At 45.3% G+C, this 25390-nt stretch overlaps 1 protein-coding gene across 1 annotated transcript in view; it reads right to left on the bottom strand.

The window, feature by feature from the left end:
• Window positions 1–1034: 1034 nt before the first annotated feature.
• Window positions 1035–25390, bottom strand: part of LOC308293060 (protein transport protein Sec24B-like) — a gene marked incomplete at both ends in the record, with an annotated part of 27576 nt that continues 3220 nt past the window's right edge. Inside the window, one exon of the mRNA XM_080735490.1 lies at window positions 1035–4147. Coding sequence (XP_080591616.1) covers window positions 1035–4147 — 3113 coding nt within the window. The remainder of the gene's footprint in view (window positions 4148–25390) is intronic.

Genomic DNA, 25390 nt, shown 5'->3' with positions numbered 1-25390 from the left:
TAATTGGCTAAAAGTTGATCTGTAATAAAAAATCAAACCTCGGTTCGAAGTGAAGCGGTGAATCTGAGTATAAAATTGTCTAGAGCTACAGAATTCAGAATTCAGAATGAATGAATGATTTTATCTGGAGGGCCGGATTGTCATGTGAAGCTTGACCAATCCTCAAACTATGGTCTCATTGGACATTTTTAATCACCGGGACGGACACTACACACATATTCTGGACGTACGGGACAGATAAAACCTGTTCATTCTGGACTGAAATGACCATATATGGACATGGGGGACACACATGGGACACACATTTACGGACAGATAAATCCTGTTCATTCTGGACTGAAATGACCATATATGGACATGGGGGACACACATTTACGGACAGATAAAATCTGTTCATTCTGGACTGAAATTACCATATATGGACATGGGGACACACAAAGCCACTCCTTGGAAGCGTCTTTCACCGCTTCAAAAACAGGCCGGATTAGAACAATAGTCTGGTTTTCCCTACTGGCAACCACACTAATGAAACCTAAAAACAAGTACAAGAAACAAGTGCAAGTAAACGCAGCCGAACGCAGTAATTGCACGCTCGGCTGGCGCAAGTGATAATACGAAGAAAAAAAAACACCTGCACTTGCTCAATAAAGACAATATTTCTTAACTAGAAAAGCAGTTCCTGCAGAAACTGCGTGGGCTTGCTGAAAACACGCTCTGAGGAGGGATGTGTGCATTTTCTACTGTATTTAATATACAGTATTTGCAAGCCCATAACATTTCCACTGCGAAACTGTGTTCTCGCTGGAGCGAGCCCACAATAACAGTGTTTTTGGTCAAGGACATTCTTCAGAATGTAAAATGAAACAGAGACTGAGAGGCAAGTCATCTGCTGCCAAAATGTTTTTTGGGTGGGGAAATAGCAGTTGTCTCTTGGCGTCATGGCTCTTTAGACATTCTATCTGTCCATTCTATCATTCACTCACGCACTCTGTTATCACAAAAAGTGTCTTTCTTTAATTTGACGAAGCTGTGTGCTATTTAGATATTTGCCTCTCTATGTGCTGGAGGAACTCGAGGTAAGAGAAGGATGCCTCTGAGCGGTCCTCCACCAGCTGTTGTAAGAACATAGTCTTAACTGAAGCACCGTCCTTGATGACGTAGAGTGTGGAGCTGAACGGCCTCTGGTCCCGCAGCCAGCCAAGGAATGCACGCACTCTCACAGACAGGGAGGTGTGTAACTCAGGAATTTGGGTCATGGTAAGGGGTATAGAAGCATAGTTGGGGCACCCAAGCACATCTCTGATGAACATCTCATCACAGCATTTACCAATCCACAGGTAAAACAAATCTCCGCAGTCCATGAGAAAAACTCCATCTCGGCTCAGCCACTCCGCTGACAGGTGCAGCAGGTGGGGCTGAGGAACGACCGTTTCGTTCAGACGGAGCGCCCCCTGGTCAGACATGTTGTCCAGGCGGTACAGGTCAGGGTGAACCCTACGCATCATCTGCTCCAGTGGCTGGGTCTTGAACTCACACATGGCGAAGACTCTCTCGTCCAGTCGCGTGCTGGAGCCCATTCGCAGGGCTTTCTGTTTGAGGAGTGCGAGGACATAGAGGGGGAAGAGGCGGAGGGATGCAGGGGCGACGAGTCCTGACTGCTGCATGTTGGACATGGAACCCTTGTAGGCTTCCAGGAAGTCCACCACTGCCTTCACCAGGGTGTCCCGCGCATCCGACAGACTAGACGACACTGATCGGTCCACGGCCATGTTGGCCAGTAGACAGGTGATGGCTTGGACGTCTGCTCCAGCGTATACATCGCTTAGCTGGTTCACCACCGGCAGACACAACGTGTGGACGCGGATACACTTTGTACCTTTACTAGATGTATAGAGCAGTGCAGCCTGGAAGTAGGCGTAGTCTGCCAGGCTATCCTCAATTGTCACCTGAACGGCGAAGGCGGAGTCCGGGTTCACATTGGCAAGGGACAGCCGGTCGGTTGAACGCACAAAGAAGTTCCCGTGGAACGAATGGATGGATAAACCTTTAGTGCAACGTATTCTTATTTCGGCTTCAAAGCCGATCGTCCTGGTGAGGTAGTGTTCCACGTCCTTCTGGAACTTCTCCAGCTGCGCCGGATTCTGGACATGGTGGAAGGACGGGTAATAGAAGATACTGCCGGCGGAGTACTTTGACACACATGCCAGAGAAGCCAGGTCAGCATACTGGGAGCTGAGCAGGAAGAGGTCCACTGCTATCTGTTGACTCGAGCAATCCAGAGCCAATTTCTTATAGAAGTCTGTGGCTGGACCCGGGTGCTGGGCACTGTTAGCGCCGGACCCCTGTTCTCTGGACTGCAGCAGGCCAGCCCCAAGCGTAGGCAGCTGACTCTGGAACACAGAGACCCGCCCCCCAGTGGGGTACATGAGTTTGTAGGCTGCCTGCAATGCGGGGCCAAGAGCACTGTGTGTCTCCCCATTGTGGCTGAACGTTGACGGGAGGGATTTTAACAGGTCTTTCACCAGCTCTTTGCTTTCCTTCAGATTGACCATTAGGCTGTCATGCGATGGAATAAACACATCCTCGATGTCGGAGACCACCATCATCTGTGGCCTCGACAGGCCTTCCTGGAGGTTGTAGAAGTGGACGGTGCTGTCGAACGTCACGAATCCCACCCTGGTCCGTGTATCCCCGGGTAACCTATCAAGGTTTTCCAGTAACGATTCACAGAAATACTTCAGATAACCAACCTCCACAGCGTTGTAGGACACGTCGAGCACAAACAGGTAGACTGCTGGCTGAGGGGGCCGAGACATATAGTTTGAGGAGGCGATAAACTCCACAGTAGAGTTCCGGACCTCGGGTCTCTTGCGAAGCTCACCGTAGGAGCGGGTCTCTGGGTTGTACTCGTGTACAACCTCATCCGGAACACAGTTGACGCGGCAGCAGAGGTTACACGTCCACCTGCGATCGTCCAGGAAGGAGACAAAGGGATTGAGGTAAGTTCCGCATGAGAGACAGCGAACTATGGTGTTTGAGGTGATCGTCGGTACCTGCTGGGAGTCTCTGAAGGGGTGGAGGAGGAGGCCCAGGGGTAGGCTGGACTTGCGGAGCAGTGCCTGGTCCTTTGGAACACTGGTCAGGGTGCACCTGAACGTCTGTGGGCTGCAGTTGGCCATCTTGAGCTCACGGCGGAGGTTGGGCTCAGGGGCCTCCAGGGGCCTGGGAGGCAGCAGGTTCCTCTCCTGCAGTAGGTTCAATGGCCTCAAGGCATCCGACACCGAGGACTGGGACAAATTAGGGAATGGCTGGGAATACTGCTGGTAGCTGGACTGGCCATAGCCTCCATGGGAAGGGGACAAGTTGACCTGGGAGACCGGATGCTGCTGATAGGTCAGCTGCATGTTTTGGCAACCGTGGTTGCTGTTTGCCTGGTTTGCCGCGTCATAGGAGGGAGGCATGGAGTCTGGTTCACTGCCTCGTTGTGAACAATTGTAGCTGTTGGGCATCGGCGAGGCACTGATTGTAGAGGAGGACGTATCACCTGTATCATCAGGGGTGGGTGATAAGGGGGCTGATGCTTGTGCTGCTGCTGCTGCCTGGGCAGAGGGTCTTGTGGCAATGCCTGAGCTAGCTCCAATGTTGGCAACATATCCGTGGAGGGGGGTTTTCATTAGGTTGGGTATGGCGCTAGCAACAGCGGTCTTGGAATCCTGCAACGTACCATACTGACTACTGCCCGGAGCTGATGGGTAGGAAACAATGGGGTAGACAGGAGCACCAGGACAACTCTGTGGGACTGGAAAGAAACTCAGCTGCTGCTGCTGCGTATGCTGTGTTTGGGGAGCTTGGTATTGTTTCTGCCCATAGTAAGGAGTGCCATTGGGGTCCGGCTGCTGGAATGACTGTGGGCTACCTTGACCCTTTTCTGTTGGTGGTGGTGGTGGCGATGGTGGCGGTGAAGCAGAAATGGGGAAGGTGGCCGGGATGGTACCATACAGATCGCTGTTGCGTGTGGCAAAGCTTTGGGGTTCCCCTGAGGGTGCTGAGGGTGCTATATTGGAGGAAACCTGGTGCTGGGGGAGGTGATGTTGTTGCTGGTTGTTATGGTAGTAGTTAGCAGTGTAGGAATTGTTCGTTAAAGGCCCTTTGTTGGGAGCAAGGGTACAGTGCGCAGGAAAGGGGGGTTGGCTTTTTTGCGGTGACGGTGCTCCATATAAGCCTGTATGTGGATACATGGATGAGTAATCTCCGTAACCGAGAGAGGTGCCCTGTTTTTCTTTTAAAACCTGGTGGTGATATCTTGAGGTTCCTTATAACCATAGATGTACGTTTGCAATAAGACACATGAGAGGCTGAGGTAGAATTTCCAAAGGTGAGTTAGATGTGTTATTGAAAGAAACCCCACTACAGGGAGCCCTCACTCCCCTTGTGTAACAGACAGTTGGCTTAAGCTTGTTCAGATGTTGAGGAGCTTCGGAGCCTGATTTATGAATGAGCGTGTCTATCTCTTCTGTAACAAGGACTGCCAGGCCTCTTTTTCTTTAATCTGAGTCCCCAGAAGTTCTTATTTTTTCATCACAACCCTTTCTCTGTCTTGCTAAGCTAATGACCCCCACACTCTGTGTAGGCAGCTTTCAAGCCTTGAATCTTGTGTTACTAAATATATGACGCCACGTCACCCAAATATGGAGTTCCAAAGGCTTCAGACTTCAGACCCGCTGTGATGGTGTCCAAGTAGGAATTAAACTGAGATGCCCCTCAGCAGTAGATGGAGAAATAGAATCAATGAGATCTGTGTTGATGCGTCATCTCTTAAAGGTACTGTCTCACTCCCTGGTATCGCTGATGAACTGCACTAGCCCCATAAATGGAGCTCCAGTCGGTCATTCATCTCCATATCTGGGGTCCCAAGTCTATGATGTTAGGCTTGTTTGTCTGATATCTCCATGTATGGAGATGTCGGGATGGAATAGATCATTTATCTCCATATATGGGGTTCTGGGTCTCCTGAACACTGTCTAACTCGCGGTGGTATCCATTTATGAGTATGACTAATGTTGACAAGTATGCTCTGAAACGGTTACATGCTGCCAAGTGTTGCCACTCAGACAAATAGAAGTCAATGTCTGAATGGCAACATGTCTGAATGGAGAGTAGCCCCCCTCTGGGACGGTCTTTACAGTATCTATGACTGTCTTAAAGGTATTAATTACATTGAATTATTTAATATTAAGTGAAAAATCGCACTTGTGCGATAGTATCAAACACGACACACATGCATCTCCTTGTATGGGCCGTTCTGTCCATGACATTAGTTATCTCCATACATGGAGTTCTGTGCTCATATGAACCGGACACTCACTCATACATACACACAAAGCCAATAGGAGCGGTTAGCACAGCTCAAAAATCACATGATTACAAGCACACAACACATCTTATCACGACATGTTGTGGGCTAGCTTGTCAGCAATTTGTTGTTATATTTGGTGTACAATATAGGGATAAATTGGTTAAGAAAATGTCTCCTCTTCTGTTTTCTTTTCCTCTCACCAGGTCGGAGACTATGTTTTCGCCCTTGTCCGTCCGTCCATCTGTCCGTACATCTGTCCATCCATCTGTGTGTCAGTGAACAGCTAATCTCCGGCACCGTTGGACCGATCTGTGTGAGTATCATGGCTGTGTGAGTATCATGGTAAGTATCATGTCAGTGTCATGGTCAGTATCATGCCAGTGTTATGGTCAGTGTCATGGTCAGTATGTCAGTATCATGGTCAGTCAGTATCATAATCCAAGGGTTGAGGGTTTGAATCTTGCTCAGGGTGGATCCTTATTTTTTTGTCTTTTTAAGGTGAGGAGCTTAAGAGATTGACATATTAAGCAAAGCACTTTTCTCAATTACTAATTTACTTTAACTTTTCTCAATTAATCTATTCATGGTTTGTTTTTTAGATGTATTTTTTACCGTATTTGTTAGAGTTTAAATAGTTATTTTTTTTATTATTTGTTGGTTTTGTTGTTTATTTCCCATCAGCTGTATTTTTATTGTTATTGAGGCATTTCAGTCACTTTTAGTTTTGGTTGGTTTAGTTGTTTAATGGTTTGAGTGATCTTTGAACCTGTGACCTTCAGCCATCAGCTGGCCTTCATCAGGTGATGAAGGCCAGCTGATGGCCAAAACGTTGTCTAACTTTATGTTTTAAATAAACACTGTGGAGCATTGAGCTGTGTGCGGACCTCTATTCTCTTTAATCTCATGTCGACCTGAGCCCAGCACCAGCACTTGGAAAGGATGTGCGCATCATCTTGTTCTTTTAACTATAGTTTATTATTCCCTGATTTATTTCTTCTTTCTGCCACACTGGTATAGCAGGTGCAACTGAGAATGTCATACTACTTTACTATTTAGAATTTAGATGGTCAATGAAAAATTAATTTATTTTTTATTTTGTAACCCTAAACTTTAATTGTAAACTCCTGAGTCCTGATACATCTGTAGCACATGCTTACTGAATATAAGTGAGTATTGCTAGTGCTGGAATAGTTACTGCACTCAGAAGATTGGTGCAAAATGGAGGAAAACCAAACTGATGACAACACTTTATGAACTAGAAAATATTGTTCCTTCGAAACAATTGTGGGCTCGCTTCAAGCCAAAAAACAATGGCTATAAAAGTACAAAATGTCAAGATCGCAGGCATGCAGTTCTCTTTTTGACGTTACTGACGCAATCGGGCGCTGCATGCATGATTTGAGGCATTTTGATCCAAAAATGTGTTATGTAAAAGTTGACCCGCTGGTGGCGTTATAACAGGCCAATGTGAGAAGGGTGCAGTGATGGGCAAGCTACTTGGAAAATATAGTGAGCTACACTACTAGTTACTCTTGATTAAATATAGCTCAACTACACTACAAGCTATCCCAGAGAACTACACTACAAGCTACAGGACAAAAATAGCTAGCTACATCAACACTACTTTTTCTTTCTTCTTTTTTCCACCAAACAAATGGGCATGCAGGCAAAGCATGATGGCAAAACAAATGTTTATTATAAAACAGTATGAACTATTGATTTATCAGTTGAGTCACACTGGCAGGAAGGATATAACAGAGAATGTAATAGTTAACCTACCCTTTAGAATTTTGGATGGTGAGTGAAAATATTTCTTTATAAGTTTTGAAAACAAAACCTTGGGTTTATTAATTCCTGTTTTGTTTATTATTTATTTATATGCTGGCATGGAATATGCAACTGAGGAATTAATACTTGGCCCACCTTTTAGAATTGAGGTGAGAGTGAAAACCTTTCACCATTTGAACCTTAAACCTTTGATTTTGAAACTCCTGAATTATCTCTTGAGCCATGATGTCAATATGTACCATGCAACTGAGAAAGTAATTCTTAACCCAACTAGAATTGCGATGAGTGAAAAATGTTCTTTGGAAGTTTCAAACCCAAAATCTTCGATTTGTAAACCCCTGATCTATCTATTGAGCGACACTAGCATGGGAAATGTGACCTTTTAGAATTTAGTAACATGAAGGCCTACAGTATATTTTCTTCCTCTGTGTTTCAATAACGCGCTACAGTCTGTAAGCCTGCAGAGCTGTCAGTCCTCCTCGCCACTGCTGTGGAGTCTGACTCTCAAGGTGAGAACACATGCACACACCTACACACAGGGACGTGCTGGCCATTGGGAAAAGCGGGAGAACTCCCGAAAGGCCGGTCCATTCCCGGCCTGTCCAGGCCGGCCATTAAAAAAAATGGCCGGCCCACAGAGTAAATATAACTAATGTAATTGGCCCACTGGCTTGTCTCTCATGATCTGAAATGGCCAATCTTTGAGTAGCAGCAGCGCTATAGAGAGAGATCTCTCTCTATAGCGCTGAGTAGCAGGTTAGCAGCCCACAGAGCCATCACATTGGCCCCACTGGCTTGTCTATCATCTGATACCGGCCCACTACTCCCTAGCTTCCTTTACTACTCCTAGATGGTCTACATACAACATCATTAGACTCTCTTTATACCAGAAAAACAATGAGACCTAAAATCACAATAACCACTGATTGGTTAGTATTTAAGGCCTCACAGAATCAGGGGCCCAGCTCGTCCCTGCCTACACACACCCCATACACATATAATAAGACAATTGTGTAATGATACGCTTTTTAACTGTGCTTTGTTTCACTGTTTATTAGCCATCGATGGATGATTTCAATTGTAATATAAGGCCATATCACTATCAGTGTGATCACGCTGTCGCTGTAGCTGCACAGATTAACTGCTTTGGGAAATCTTTGAGACTTCTTTCCACCATGTCATTCACTCATCTCTCCATCGCAGCTTATTCCTCCAAGGAGAGCCTGTTCCCCTGGCGTCAGCCTCCAGCACAGATGTACGCCCGCGGCCCCGTCAAGGAGACTGGGAGACGCCGTCGCCAAGTCCCAGTCAAGGAGTCAAGGAGACGCCCAGTCCCAGTCAAGGAGTCAAGGATTACTTTTATTGTACTGTGTGTAACATACTGAAAGCTCATGCAGTGTCTCATGTGACTTTACTGTTGAAATGTAAATGATTGTGAATGCTAATGTGAACTTAGTTGCTTATTTGAGAACAAACCGTCGCATCGTGAGCTTGTAGATCGGGGGTGTCGCTCTCCATTCCGACATGTCGCCACTCAGAAATTGACTTCTTATTGTCGGAGTGGCTACACTTCCATAGAGGTTAAGTTTAGGGTAAGGGTTAGAGATAGGGTTAGTGTCGGAATGGAGACACGTCGGAGAGGAGACATGTCGGAGTGGCGGGGTCTAACCGTAGATCGGCTATGTTTAAATTGCTGATCAACCTGCAATGTGCGTGTGTGATCATGTGAGCTAAAGGCCTGTCCATACTTTGACCGAAACCAAACTTTTCGGTCAAAAGGTCCGGTTCGACTACAAAATGACGTCACTCGCAACTTCTGAAAAGCATTAGAGCGAATTAGAGTTCATAAATGTTCACGTAGGAAAGTCCAACACACCGATCATTTCGGAGATACTATGGACAGGCCTTAAGTCGCATCTTTTGGACTTGTTTTCATTGAACTGGACACTTGTTTCTCTTGCAATGATAACTCTTTGTGCATCAGGATTCACAGGCACTCTGACTGCTGCAAGGAGGAATAATGTTCTGACTGTGGTGTCAATGGTATTCTTTTTTTTTTGTTGACCTTTTTGTTATGGGGAGCAAAGTGCCAGTGTGGTGTAGCCTAAGCATGTTCTGACAACTGAAGCACACACACACACACACACACACACACACACACACACACACACACACACACACACACACACTCTGTAATTACTGCGGAAGCCAAACCCCTCGGTCCCGCCCCCTGGGCTGCACTCAGCAGGGGCGTTGCTAGGCAACGGTCAGTGTTCTGCTCTGAGGGGGCGGGGCAGACGTGTGTGTGTGTGTGTGTGTGTGTGTGTGTGTGTGTGTGTGTGTGTGTGTGTGTGTGTGTGTGTGTGTGTGTGTGTGTGTGTGTGTGTGTGTGTGTGTGTGTGTGTGTGTGTGTGTGTGTGCGGGCGCGGGCAGAGGGGGTGGAAGAAGAGTATAGTCTATTATAGAGGACTTTGAGTTGCACAGCATGGCTCTAAAAGCTCTTCTTCACTGTGATATCAAGGTTACAATAATACAGTGACATCGGTAACCGGAAGGCTCGCCTCAAAACACACTCAGGGACCGCTCGCCCCCAGCGTTTCTTGTATTTGTTTTACTGAGGATAAGGTTAGGAATACGTTTAGGGTTAGGCATAGTTTTATTGAGGTTAAGATTAGGAATAAGGTTAGGTTTAGGCATAGTTTTACATAGCACCTTGCAATGGGCCTACACCTCCAAGATACCCATGTAAAGCCTCGATCAGAATCGGGTCCGCGGTGGATAGTCTTTTCGAGTCTTTTTGAGTCATGAAACTACAACGTTACGTCATTCCTCGCGGTGGAGAGCTTTCCACCGCGAGTCCCGACACATCTCTCTGTTTCTCACTGACAAACTACTTCCTAAAGGTCAAGGATGTCCACTATCACAACACTAGAGGTATAGCTCCACTAATCATGTTCAACCCTGATTCAACGCTATAAAAGGCGCTAATTCGTTCTCCAGCTATACCACCCACATGTGGAACGCTCTTCCGCAGGCCTTACAGGAGTGCAAATCCTAAAAACTCTTCAATCAATCAATCAATGAGGCTATACGTTCAGGAATACCTGGTGGCGACCGTTCCGAGATCGCCGGATTTGAGTTGACCCGGGGCGAGCGTGTTTTGGGGCGAGCGTTCTTGTATTTGTGACATCGAGCCTCTCCGTTTGGGAGTGACTCTACCAACAAAACAGCTCCCTGTTGCAGAGTGCGGCTGGCCTTAATTGGGGAAGTCTTATTATTGCAGAGGTATAGCCTATTATGCAACCTGAGGCACGGCCCGGGTGCCAACATTGGCACAGGGGAGGGTGATCACTGGAATGCTGCCATAAATATGAGAGAGAGGACTTTTGTTTTAAAATAGAATATCAAAAGAAAATGTAGTCAATGAGTTCCCTTCACACAAAATGACCTCCTGCTCTACATTGTTTGAAACTGGAAGTCAGGGAGAGATGGATTATCCTGATTAATTCCAAAGAAGAGGAAGAAACATATAAAGGTTGTTATGGACAATCAAAATAAGTATTTTATTTTGATGCAGTGTCATAATCAAACTTAATGTCGATATGGCACACTGAAAATATAAACATGGCACTTCATGTCAAGATGGGGGGTTCCAGGGGGTTATTCAGTAGCATAAAAATCACTTTAATAACTTAAAAGGACAACTTTGTTTTTTTAGAACAAGGGTTCATATTTTAGATAGTGATTAGAGAAAAGAAAATATCAATGTTAAAAGGTTTTCATTTACTTCTTTCTATCATTTTAGTGATATTATACGTTTAGTGATTTTAACGTTTAGTGGATTTGCATGCATGCCTGATGCCCCCATTGCCCCCAGGTTGGAGGCATGCATGCAAGGGTCTAAATATGTCTTTTTAGACACAATAAGCCCATTCCCAAGATGCACGGCAATCTTTCATGGGCAGATGTGACTTATGGGGGAAATTGCCAACTTGAACATGCCCCTACGCACTGAAATCAAACTACTAAAATCGCTAAAACAATAGAAAGCAGTAAATTAAAACATTTTAACACTCTTTTATTTTTTTCTCTAATTACAATCTAAAATATGAACCCTTGTTGTAACAAATACAGAGTTGTCCTTTAACCCTATGGCTTTTTGAAAATAGCCGATCTACAGGCTCACAACGCTTTGCAAAATGGTGCGTTGTGAGCTTGTAAATCATCTATTTTCAAATCTTGAAATAACATGGAAAAATCTTTGAATGTTTTTGAATCCTTTTAAACAAGACACCTCTAACTATCTGTAATATAATTGTGTGTTTTAATGGTTTCCTGTTGAAATAAGCTTAGTCTTTTCATGGATCTCCTTTTAGTAGACCTTGTACCAGTGAACTGTACCGTCATGAAACTGTACATTTTCCTATGCAAACTTCTAATAAAGCCTTCAATCAATCAATCATGTGCAGAGTATTATAATGGTTATAATCCAAGTTGTATTCCAACTATCACCACTAGAGAGTGCCATATACCAGACTGCTTTCAATGTCCAGTTCCCTCCTGGTTGAACCTTCATTGTCTATGCCAGTGTTTCTCAAACTGTTACATTTAAAGGTCTCCCTTTAACTCTGACAGTGTACAAATGGAACCAAATGAACCCTAACACTGTCAGAGTTACAGGCTTGTATGGGTCAATTTGGACCCGCATAAAGGAACCCACAAAGTCCCTGGAATCCACTTTGAGAACCACTGGCAGGGTTTCTCAAAGTGCCATGGCATATATAGGGTGCCTCAGAATACTTTCATGATATTTGACATGTATCAATATCACTTCCATCATTTAAAACACCTATACTTATAGTGAAACGGACCTAAGTTGCACTATACTTGGTACAATCTTTTTCAGCCTACAGTATACACCAAGTCTCCTCACCAAAAAACAGCAGATCTACAAGCAAATACAATGCATCACGTTGTGAGCTTGTAGAAGATGATAGATCGTCTATTTTTGGTGAATGTTCCCACTATAGCCAGGGATGTTGCAGTTTAAGTGGTTAAACGCCAAGTATAAAAGTTATTTTCGATCCTGTCCTAATGGAAACTGATATTCTCTCAAGTTGACATACATTACCGTTTCTTGGGGGGAAAGATTAGACATATTTGACATAAATGTAAGGTACTGTAAAGTAACAATGTAATTCAGGGGTGCTTTGGTTTGGATGAAAAGGTTATTTACAGGGGTGTCCTGAGCCCAAACATGTGAGAACCACTGCTCTATGGGTTCAAATTGTGAAGCTACTCAACATTAAACGGCTCGGGGCCAATGCACGTGCCCCCTGCTTCATAAGTTTGTGGACTTTCATTGTCAAAGAAAGCAACTTCCAACAAAATAAGTATTATTCTCCTTTCAATGAGTAGGCTACAAATTATTGTATTTGTTCCTTTCCAAGATACAAAATGTGATACTATGCGATTAGTCGTGTAGTCTGTTATAAAAAACATTGTTTAACCAGTGGTTCTCAAAGTGGGGTCTGGGGACCCCCAGGGGTCCTTAGTTCGGAGGGGGTTCACGTTCCAGGGGGTCCCCAGCTAAATTGGTTAATATAGCATCACAATAGAGGGTATGCACGTGACATCATCATCATACCCGGAGTTAAGCGGGAACGCCTACTGAGTGGCAAAAAAAATCTTTATGGCCTACAGCCCATACATCCAAACAGAAAAGTCCTATCTGATTGCATTAAACAGCGCTAAATTCACTTTGCCATTCACTTTGCCACTCGATTTGCCATTCACTTTATGCATGTGCATAACCTCTATTATTTCAACCACTTTATCCACATTTTTATACTTTGGCTATTTGTGACGTGTTGTGATCTTGTACATCTACTATTTTTTTTAAACAGTTTGAGTAAATTAAACACAAATCTTCTCTTCTGGGGGTCCCTGGCACAAGATGTTCTCAGATGGGGGTCCCCGGCCAAATACATACCCATTTGAGGGTCCTTGGGATGAAACCGTTTGAGAACCTGGAGGTTTATAAACGCCCCCTTCCCCAAAAAAGGACCGAAATGTTTTGGCTCTGGCCCTTGGACTGTATTTTCCATGTAGCCCCTGAGCAATTCTAGGTTGAACGTTTCTCCCAGGTATTCATGGCCAAAGTCTTTATCTCAGAGAAATTGCTTGATAAAACGATGCACTTCAACAACTCTCTGCCAGTCAGTATGCAGAAGGCATGTTTTAAGCATTGTTTGTGTTGGTGCTGTTCCATTATACTCAAAACAAAAGTTTGTTTAAGCACAAGAAGGCATATAGGCCTATAATGTTTTTTCTTTTTTCTTTTTTTTTGGTTTTCCCATCTTTGGAAGAAGGCTACTTATGTCACCCGTGGTGGCTATCGAATAGAGACGGGAGGGGGTGGTGGGGAAACCTGTTATTGGAAATCAACCGCGCAGACCTCAGACACGCTCTTCAGACATAATGCTAGCCCTGCGAGCAGTAAGAAAATCATTGCTGACAGACAAGCCGTGATGGATTCCATATGTAGTTTGGCGGTGATTGAATTGCCCCACTCACTTCCAGCTGTCTCATGAATACATATACCACACAAAAGGTGACGAGATAGAGCCACATACAAAGTGTCTGTTTCTGCCTGTGTGTGCACGCGCGCGTGTGTGTGTGTGTGTGTGTGTGTGTGTGTGTGTGTGTGTGTGTGTGTGTGTGTGTGTGTGTGTGTGTGTGTGAGGAACTTCTATCACTCAGCTTTCAGTGCGTTATAGTGGCTTCAGGTTTATTGGGGTATGAGGTCAGAGGGGTGCCTATAGGCAAATCCAGGAAATCCATGGAAGTTCCCTGGCTACTTTACCCGACCGTGTGTGTCAACCAATTAGGCCCTGTTTTCAAAATTAAAGTTTTTTCCCCAAAATGTCAAAAAGAATATTTATTTTCAAAAATGTTTTTCCAAAAAATAATGAGAAAAGTTGTGAGCTTGTAGATCGGTTATTTTTTGTTGTTTCAGGGGAAATGTTGGCCTCTTAAGACATCGTGTCCAAAATATGGACACTTTATGAGTTAAAGTGGTTAAAATGCACAAACAGCATTTTAAGCACAATCAAAAAGGAGACATTTGCATGCGTGAATCAGCAGCGGCCTGCGTGCGAGCATGTCTTTTTGCGCAACGTGTCTGTATTTCTTCTCTTTTTTTCTGATACACATATGTGTGTTTGTCACACGCGACCTTGGCGTCAGAGTGTCTCCCTTTCTTAAAGGTTAGGGCGTAGAGACAGAGAGATTTATGGCCTCCACCGTGAGTTAATGTTCTGGCAGACAGACACCTGTGTCGTTCATACCAGCTCTCTCTCTCTCTCTCTCTCTCTCTCTCTCTCTCTCTCTCTCTCTCTCTCTCTCTCTCTCTCTCTGTGTCTCTCTCCCCTTGCGTGATTTTGTGTGTGTGTGTGTGTGTGTGTGTGTGTGTGTGTGTGTGTGTGTGTGTGTGTGTGTGTGTGTGTGTGTGTACGTACGACAGGCCTGTACAACTTGTTGACAGGTGATAACAGATATGTACATGTCATTCACATTTGCAATCACATTCATACAACACGATTGTGTGTGTGTGTGTGTGTGTGTGTGTGTGTGTGTGTGTGTGTGTGTGTGTGTGTGTGTGTGCGTGCGTGCGTGCGTGCGTGCGTGCGTGCGTGCGTGCGTGCGTGTGTAGGCGAGTGTGTGTGTGTTTGTGATGTGTTCTGTGGGCAGTACATTGTTAGAAGTAGCACAAGCAACATGTGAGAAGTTGGTGAGAAAATGTACAATTTGTGTGTGAAATACTGCATGCAGAATTGAGACAAGAATTGAGAGAGAGAGACACAGAGAGAGAGACATGGATATTGAGTCAGTGAGAGAGAGTCATTCTGCTCTTGTCAGTAAAATGTGAATGAGAGCAGGTGATGTCACTACTCCGCTATGAGTCAGTGATGTGCACTGGCAAACAAAACACCTGGGATGCAGGCCTATGCGCTGAACGAGTGGTGAAAAGGCACAACAAACAACACCTCTACTTTCTCAGGCGACTGAAGAACTTTGGCGTGGGGCCCCCAAGTCCTACGGGTCTTGTACAGAAAAGTACCTCCAAGTGCAGAGCATACTTGGCTGCCTCACTGCCTGGGCATGCGGGAACTTTACTGACCTCAATCGTAATGCAACTAGAAATTCGCGGCCGCTGTGCGGCCGCTCCATTCCTAGGACTTCGCGCCCTCCGGGCGCTCAGGCAGGACTGCTCTATATTTGATCAACATAAGGGTTTAGGTTTTAAGTCAGATTAAAATGTTTTCAAAAATCCATTTTTAGATTAACACACACAAACAATTACAGCATGTGGATGGCGGCCATTTTGGCAGGCATCTTGAAGAAGGTGTGCAGAAAGCTGATTACATGAATACATTTTTTATAATTTTTTATCAACATCACAGGCTGCCCAGAGAGCAGTGAACACATTGCTGTCTCATATATTAGTGAACAGTGCCCCCCAGTGGCGACGGGGGGCGAATCAGGCTTCAAACATGTCCTTTGTGGAGGCTTCATGTCCGTTTTGTGGAGGCTTCATGTCCGTTGTGTGGAGTGGGCGTGGCTCTTAAAGGAATGTATATGTTACAGTATGTTTGGGTAACTCAGGACGGTAAGAGTAAGAGCGCTTGTTTTGTCGTTCACCACACACTAATCACCACCAGATGGCGACGACAGCCCATAGACAGCCATTCACTAGTGCAGGCGCTGACGTCACTCGTTTGCGACTCTCTTTCTTTATTTACTAGCCTAGCTGGGTGGTGTTTAGCCATTAGCTTAGCCATTAGCTTAGCCATTAGCTTACTATGAGCGTTTATCGTGGGCATAAATATAACGATTGCATTCACCACGGCTTCGTAACTCGCGCGGCGCTCCGCCGGCCGCGCGGCCCCAGGACCAAGGTCTGCTGGCCTTCGCGCCGCTTGCAATGTCGTGGACAATCGAGCGGCTCCGCCTGGAGGACGTTGTTGTGGGCGACCGCTTGTTCCGCCCCGTGCTGCACGGCGAGTGCTCCGTTTCTCGACCGTACTGTTTCTCTAACAAACCGTGACATATATATAAGATGCAAAGGGTTGTGCGGTCAGCAAGGTCAGTTATTGTTTAGAATTTTTCATGTCGTCGTTGTCGGGTGGAAACCTTGTATGTCCAAAAGCGTTCATTTTGTATTTATCATTATAAAATGATTTAAAATTGTGAAACTAGACGATCTACAAGCAGTGCTTGTAGATCTGCTATTTTCACAAGCGTTGTTCAGCAGTCTTATATGATGAGGCAGGGCAAATTTGAAACTTCTGCAGTTCTGGACAACAAAATCTCCATACACGCCTATATATAACGGGTCGGATTGGCCTGGACAAGTGCCCCCCCGAGCGACCGGATCTCCATAATATGCCTACAGTATACAGTAAATACAGTATCAGTCAGATCAACCATCTATCCGACCAACTGGATGCTGAGCACGGCATTCCCCCGAGTTTTGGACTGTTGGACAGTTCTCCAGATACGTGAACTACAGGTGCACACATGCACAGCTGAACAGAGATTTTACGCCATTTACAGTACGATATCATATGTATACTCCATTAGTTTATACTGTATACCACTTTTGAGTTTTGACACTTTTGAGTTTGAATCCTGAAAAGTAACAGACTAATTTTGTACATAACATATCCAAAACTAGTCATATTATGAGGTTTCCGCCCGACAGAGATGATAAGCAACATGTGAAAAGTGGGTGAGAAAATGGATAATGCACACATAAAAACTCCAGGGAGACAAATACATGAGGAGAGAGACGGAGAAAAGAGGGGAGAGAGAGAGTCATTCTGCTCTCGTCTTTCACGACCAGTAAATGTGAATGAGAACAGGTGATGTCACTACCCTGCTATGTGTCTTCATCACATCCATTTCCTACTGTCTGGCAACACACACATCACACACACACACACACACACACACACACACACACACACACACACACACACACACACACACACACACACACACACACACACACACACACACACACACACACACACACGCATACACAGTTATACACAACAAGATGTTGAATGATAAGACAACCACAGAGTGGTGTGTTTACACTCATTAATCACTCCTCCACTTCCATCCTTCTCTCAAACCTGGCCGTCCTTCCTTCCCCTCCACTGCCCGTCTTTATCCAGCCTAATCTCCTCCACCTGAGGCCCTGCGTTGCCATGTCCGCTGATTATAAGCGGCGTAATTAGTAAGGACGAAGTAAGTAGGTTGGAGAGGCGTATTGTCGGTATCAGCCAGAACATGGGAGTATATCCCCGTTTCTCAATGCGTTTGTGTTTAGACCTCTCGGAGATGGATTGCTGAGGTGGAGCGCAAACACCTACCATCAGTTCCACAGTACTTACCGCACCACTTGCCACACCCAAGCCGTGCTACTCATACGCTGAGTTGACGGGTGCCCGGGATCAAATCCAGAAGGCGAGTTGCAGAGTGCTGAGTGCTCTACCAACTGAGCTACCTGGACACTAAAGTTGCTTCTGTAAGGTTGCTGGAAAATATTGGTAGTTGCGTGTGTGTGTGTGTGTGTGTGTGTGTGTGTGTGTGTGTGTGTGTGTGTGTGTGTGTGTGTGTGTGTGTGTGTGTGTGTGTGTGTGTGTGTGTGTGTTTGTTTTAGGGGCTTGTTTCTGAAGTGTATAGTTGCTTAATATCTGTGCTTACTTCCAATTTTTATTTTTAAAATTATGATTATAATTATTTAAATCAGTGGTGCTCCCATGTATATTCCCCATTTTATTTCGAGATTTATTTTTAAAATTACAGATCTACGAACTCACAACGAGCCGCGATGAGACATGTTTTGAGTTTGTAGATCGCCTATTTTCAAACAGCCCATGTATAATGTATCAGTCTGTCTGTCAGTCTGTCTGTCACACCTCACACGTCACACTCTTGCCCTGCTCATATCTCCGCAACCGTTGCCCCGATCCATGCCAAATTTTGCACACACGTTCCTTACCTGCCAAACTACAACCTCCAAGGACCCCCGGAGTTCCAGGGACCCCCAGGTCCCTGGGGGACCCCCAGATGTAAAAAATGACCAAATGTGCTAAACTGACCAAATGACCACCCCAACGGGGCTGCTCACGGGGAATTCCCGGGGACCACCCACTCCTGGTGCTCCAGAACGGATGCAAAAGTGGTGGCACCCCCAGTGGAGGACCCCCTACACTGCAGCTCACATAAAATGCCGTAACTCCGGCTAGGAGCGACCGGGACAGCCGGGGCCGGTACCTATTCGTCCGCCTTGCCGGCACGGAGACCCCACCCCTCATTTCTCACATGGCCCTCTTCTAGCGCCACCATGAGGCCGATTCTTGCAAAACACATTTTTGGACACTGCTCCTAAAATTTTTGCCCTAAAATCACGCAAATCGGTACACAGTATGTCTACACTCATCCCATCAACATGAATCTCTCCCATATAGCGCCACCTCCAGGCCGAATTTTAAAAACACATTTTTGGACACTGCTCCTACAGATTTTGCCCTAAAATCACGAAAATCACTGCACAGTATGTCTACACTCATGTCATCAACATGGATCAGGAAGATTTTGGCAAAACACATTTTTGCCCTATTTGTGGAGATAAGTGACCTACGGTCGCTTATCTCCCGATTAGGGAGCCTTACTGGTGTATATATAGGTTTAAAGTGCTCATGTGGCCAAGTAGCATGGTCGCTTCTTTTGGCCTTGTTTTCCATAGACCTGGTCGCTTATTTATCTCCCAAACTCTGGCAGCAGTGCTCAAGGCCTGCATGCAACTCTGTCCACACCCACAAACATGGGAGGCTCATCATCCTCATCCTCATCATGTCGGCCCTGTCGTGTCGACAGATCCCCTTTCTCTCGTAAAAGTCGTTTTACAAAGCGCTGCGAGATCTGGCAGCGGACGGCCTCGATGACAGGCAACGTGATTGAGGCCTCCTGGCAACAAACTGGAGGAGTTTCTCAATGGAAAACAACTGGTATGTCTCCTAGCTATAGCGTGGCCCACTGCCAGTTCAGTTCAGGGTGTGGTGGACACGAGGAGCGTCAATTCAGGAAAACAAAATAGGAAAGCCAGGTTGAAAGTGGCCTGGGATCAATACCATTTTCATTTGTTTTGGGGCTTTTATGGCTTTATTGATAGGACAGTATTGGAAAGAGATGGGGAGTGACACAGCAAATGTCGTTGGGAGTGGGACTCGATCCCGCGACACGCTGTCAGGCATCAGATTCAGAGCCTATGTGGTATGCGCCTGGACCGCTAGGCCAGCGGGCACCCCCATTTACATTTTTCTGATCCGCTCTCGAGCGGAAATAATCATCATGTCAGGTGGCCAGAACCCACAGCCAGAACCAAGGGCGCGGTGCACCTCCAAAATGATCCGTGACTTAAAGGTCTTTTCTTCTTTTTTTGAACAATGTTGTACTACAGGAGGACACTTGGTTTCATTCTTGGTAGCCGTAAAACATCACACAAGTTACACAGCACTAGCTACAAAATACAAAATATACTCATCGGCAGTATCAGATATAGTTGTACCGCTTCTAGTATGGTAGGTCTACCGATTCTTCTCGGTACTCAACCCTACGTCTGGGAACAGCTGGAGAGGCTGGCTCGGGACCGGGGGGGCTCCAGGAGGCGTGATAGGGGTGAGTAAATAAGTAAGTACGCTGTTTTTATTTGAATAAAATCCTAGGAAAAGTTATGATTTTACACACATAAACCAATATACGACCTCTCAGTGAGATTGGACACAGAGACAGGTGTGACCGTCTGAGTGTGCCTGTGCGACACGTGCGTGTGTGTGTGAGTGAGTGTGTGTCGTGAGTGAGTGTGTGTCGTGAGTGTGTAAAACAGACACGTGTTAACCTGAGACAAGTTCGACAGAATCTGACATTTCCAGTGCCTACAACAACATTTAAAAAATACGGTTTAATCGTCTGGAATAATAATCCTTTAATGTCTGCGAATAAATGTGTGTTTGTGTGTGTGTGTGTGTGTGTGTGTGTGTGTGTGTGTGTGTGTGTGTGTGTGTGTGTGTGTGTGTGTGTGTGTGTGTGTGTGTGAGAGAGTGTGTGTGAGTGTGTGTGTGGTGAGGGGCGTGACAGTCTAAACTCAAATCAGAAGTGAAGTGGTATCTGGGGGGAATTCTCCTCGCAATTACCCACAACACCACAAGCGGCGAGGAGAATGTTAACCATGGTTGCCATGGCAGCACACGGAGAAACATCCATTCGCTGAGGCCGGCCGTGAACTTTAATGTTCACCCTCCACCACAACGGGGCAAGGAAATGCCAGGGGGGAAAGTAACTAAGTACATTTAAAAAGTACCTATAATCAAGCGCTATGCTTAAAAGTACAATTTTGAGGAACTATTATTTGATATTTTGCACCTCTTTTTTTCCCCACTTTTGCTGCCAATGCTGCAATATGACTTCATGATTAGGAATATCATGAGTATTTCAAACTTTTGGGAAAAGTTGCCAGCTTTTATGAGTGCCATGTATACAAGCCAATACTGGTCTGGAGTTTGCGGCTGCCAACAGGCAATGACTTATTATGACATTGCGTGCCTTCTGTGCATCTTGAACAGTGGTTCTCAAAGTGGGGTCCGGGGACCCCCAGGGGTCCTTGGGAGGGTTCCAGGGGGTCCCCAGCAAAATGTTTTAATATGGTGTCACAATCATTTTAACTACTTCATCCATTTATTTTGCGACCGTAGGTCACAGAACATGAGAACCGGCACATCTTGACAGGGATCTCCAGATATGGGTATAAAAACGTCATAGACGTCATAGGACTTTACATAATGAGTAACCGAGTCAGCATGTCTGGGGTCTCACAGCACACAGTTGGTTCTACAGACTCCAACTTTTGCACACAAATATCTTCGATTTTTGCCTATGTTCTTAGCTGCTTCCCCTGCCATCACTATACTTGCACAATGTACAGTTGTATGAAACAAAATGTCTTTGTAGAACCGCCAATCCAACCAATATGCCCATATCTCCATATCTCCATTTCCATGGATCTCCATATATGGGTATAAGAGATCTCCATATATGGGTAACTGGTCCGATTTATATTAAAAATTAATTCTGTCCTGTGCGAATTCTATCCTGCACGACCTCGACCTCTTTTCACCCTTAGGCGTCTTACTGGTACACCTATGTTGGATAACAAAAATAGCAGATATACAAGCTCACAGCATGTCACTTTATGTCGTGGGCCTGGTGGATACCTGTGCTCCTAGAAGCACACTTTTCTACAAGCTCTCAACGCTTGCTCAGGGGATAAATTGAATGTTGACCTTCAGGTCAACATTTGTGTCAGATCCTGTGTCTAGGTGAGGCGTGACCTTTGACACGACCGAAATGTCTCAATAGAAGAACAGAGAGACAAAATACAACCACCCCAATTGTATAAGTTATATTGGACAAAACAAATTGGACAAAATTACATTATATTCATGAAAATAAACTGACATAGTGAAGTGGTTATTTAAGCCTAGTTTATACTTTGTTGCATGACCCATGTTGATTAATCCTCAATTTAAAATCAGTGAAGCGATGCGGTCGTGTCACAAAGTATAAAAGGGCCCGTAAGACTGTTCACCGGCGCTGTGTGTTTGTTCACAGGCGCTAAAATAACCTTGTCCTGACCTCTTTAAGATTGTTCATGAGCGCGTGTTCACGGGCGCTAAAATAACCTTGTCCTGACCTTTTTCAAAACGCTACCTACTTTGCATGACACACAGCTGAAGTGAATTAGCTGGTGTTTTGTCGTGTCTGTGTTCAGGCCACTAAGAGCAGGCAGCGCGGCAGTGTAATTACACGCCGCCGCAGCGTGTGTACAAGTCCCCACACTCTGGGGACAATCTTCAAATGCTGCGTTGGAACGGCTGCAATGTGCAGAATGTGTGCGCTGGCGACTGCTTTTTTACTACCTGACTCGCCGACTGCCCTAGGCGGGCGTCTCTCTCTCTACCTGTTTGTCTACATGCATGTCTGTCCACTCCGTTTGTCAGATGTACAACACATCCGTAAGCTTGTTGTCAATCTTTAAAAAAAAGATATATCGTCGTTCGTTGTCGGGTGGAAACCTTGTCTGTCCAAAACCGTTCATTTTCATCATTTAAAAAAATGAACTAAACTAGTGAAAACAGCCGATCTACGGTGCGAGGCGTTGTGTGCTTGTAGATCTGTTGTTGTCACTACTTTTGTGTGACAGCCTGATGAAGCAGGGCTTTACTTCGTGAAAAAAACATACAAATGTGAAACTTGGAGATACAAGGTTTCTGCCCGACAGTGACGACATACAACTATTAATTTAGCGAATGTCTGTCAGTCCGTCCGTCTGACCATCTACATGCTGACATCACTGATACTACACAGTTTCGCCACCATGGTAACCGTCTGTCTCCATGCTGACATCACGTCATACAGACTGTCCTGGACAAGGAACACCATGTATCTGCATAAAGATCTGCCCAACGGGCACTACAACATTATTTCTGAGACTCCTACATTCAATCCCTCAGATACTTATATATATATATATATATATATATATATATATATATATATATATATATATATATTTTTTTTTTTTTTTTTTTTTTTTCCTTTTCAGAATTTAGAGTAACCAATAATCTTTCATTATGCCAAGTGATTCCTCCCCACAACTGTTGTATCCTACTGGCTCACCTAAGGAGCCCCCACCAGGAGGACGTAGGGCCTTCGTCCTACTCCTCCCGCCCAACACTCCCCACTGACAGGTGCCGCTCCAGCCCATATAGGAGTACAGGGTTCGATTCCCGCCGGGGGACGCTGTGGGCGCTGGGGCCGTGTTCCCTCCTCCGCGTCATCAGCGCCCACACCCTAGGTGGGGTTGGCGAAAGGGCATTTCTGTTTGGAGTTTGCATGTTCTCCCCGTGTCTCCTAGGGTAGATACCCTCACAAAAACATGCAGTAATCCTGGTCTCTATAATGCCTACCCCTGGCCAGCTGGGGCGCCTGATGGGGGGGAAAGGAACTGGTTGGAATAACGTGTTCCTTCCACGCGTTACGTCCAAACCGGGGAAAACTTGGGAAGCATGAGGTCAGTCCGTTGTCTCCCCAGGCGCGGCAGAGGGAGATCAGAGCCCAGGATTACATTGGCACTGGGTGAAAAAATGGGTTACAAAATCGTGGAATAAAAATGTTATGAAGAAAGTGTCCAATTGATTTTCTTTTATTGTCATAAAACACGTGAAAACAATATACAAACTTGGATCATAAAAAAACAGGACAACAACCCAAAAACTAAGCTGAGCTTAATTAAGTAGCATGTCACGTTACGTCATGCCTGCGCACGGCCACTCGATCAGCCAGATCAGCATGCCAGGTCAATCATACCTTCAGGCCCCCCCCCCCACACACACACACACACACACACACACAGATGACCTTACTGATAGTCCAACAGAAGTCGGCGAAGAAGGCAAAGTGCAAATTGTGAGCGACTTCTAGAAGGGCCGCAAGTGACCTCCAAGGGTCAAAGGTGACGGAGGAAGCCGCGAGACCTGTCTCTATAAGGTGATGTGACATCACTGTGGGGGTGGGGCTGGAGGCCTTGAACTGAGAGTGAACTCCTCTGGTATAGGTTTGACCCCACCGCGACCCCCCTCATTGGGTTGAAACAAAAGTTGAAAAGTTAATTCAGCAAAAGGTAAGAAAATTACTCCCAGTACCTGTCGGCCTGGGGGGCCCTTCTTAACCACTTAAACCATGGGTGTCAAACTCATTTGGAGGTAAGGGCCGCGGTGGATGAAAGGTGACTTGATGAGGGCTGCGACCTGTTGCAGGCACGGATGCGCGCGTTCACTTACACAGCTTGGCTTTGTTGTTCAGCATGTTGTCACTGCTACAGTATATCACTTCACAAATTGTGTTTGTTATTAGCAAGAATAGCCACTTTAACTCATATAGTGCCAATCCCGAGAAGACTCGTGAAAAATACTCGAGTATCACATGGTGCCAATCCCGAGTATTCTCGTGAAAAGTAATATATTACTGTAACGGCGGATACATTACCGAGAACAATGGCCAGAGGTCCGGAGACGAAATCCGTCGCTGATTTCGCATCATCACGGCTCCACGAGCACAAAATAGTCCCATCCATAACATTGAGGTGGACGGGGGATCTCATCTTTAATGTCCATTATCTCAAAACTACACTTTAGAAGCTAGGATGGAGGCAGATGCTCGCTTATGTTACACATGTATAAAAGCTCCCGGTCCGCCATTACACAACTCCACGTGGACAACGATCGGTTCCGGCGCAGGACCCGATGACGTCAGACCGGAAGTGTTTGCGCTGTGGACTTCTGGCCTTCAAAATAAGATAACGGGGGTGATGCCAACCTGAGACTGGCATCGTGGACTTTATAATCCGTTAATTTCATGGGCACTAAATGAGTTAATTATTGACTTTAATTATAGGTTTTACAGTTGTAGGCTACAAGACATTTGGTATGAGAGTTGAAAAAGATGCTTTAAAATAATTCAATTTCAAATACTGTCTCCGCTAATATATTTGTTGTCGATACTTGGTCCCCTCCATCTTCCCCCCTCTGTACCAAATCTCTTTGGCGAAAACAGCCGCGTGCAACGCATTGTGCCGGCACACGTTGTGTGAGCTTGTCGATCTGCTATAGTGTCACCAAACGTTTACCTATTTTGACACCCACAACAACAACGTACAGTATAGGGTTCATGTACTTTACAATACAAACCCCAAAATCAATCCTCCAGTTCTAGGCAACACAGAAAGTGGGGGAAATGTTTTCTATTTCCACAAAATTCCTCTAAGGTATATTAATGACATATTTCAATATTGAAAATGGGTGGTCTTCCCCTTTAACCAGTGTGCCATATAAACAATATTTCACACAGAATCATGTGAAACGCAATGGTCCATTGCAGCATGGACCATCTAACGTCTAACAGTATGGGGCAAGTTTCAGCCTAACCTGCATGTCTTTAGAGGTGGGAATAGAAACAACCAGATAATAATAATAATAATAATAAAGCTTTATTTGTATAGCATCTTTCATGACATGAAATGCAGCTCAAAGTGCTTTACAGAGCAGAAAATGAAGC

Source organism: Nannobrachium achirus (genome assembly GCF_963921795.1).
Source record: "Nannobrachium achirus genome assembly, chromosome: 10".
Lineage (NCBI taxonomy): Eukaryota > Metazoa > Chordata > Actinopteri > Myctophiformes > Myctophidae > Nannobrachium > Nannobrachium achirus.
The sequence above is the reverse complement of the archived record's forward strand: the minus strand, read 5'-3'. Positions and strand labels throughout refer to the sequence as shown.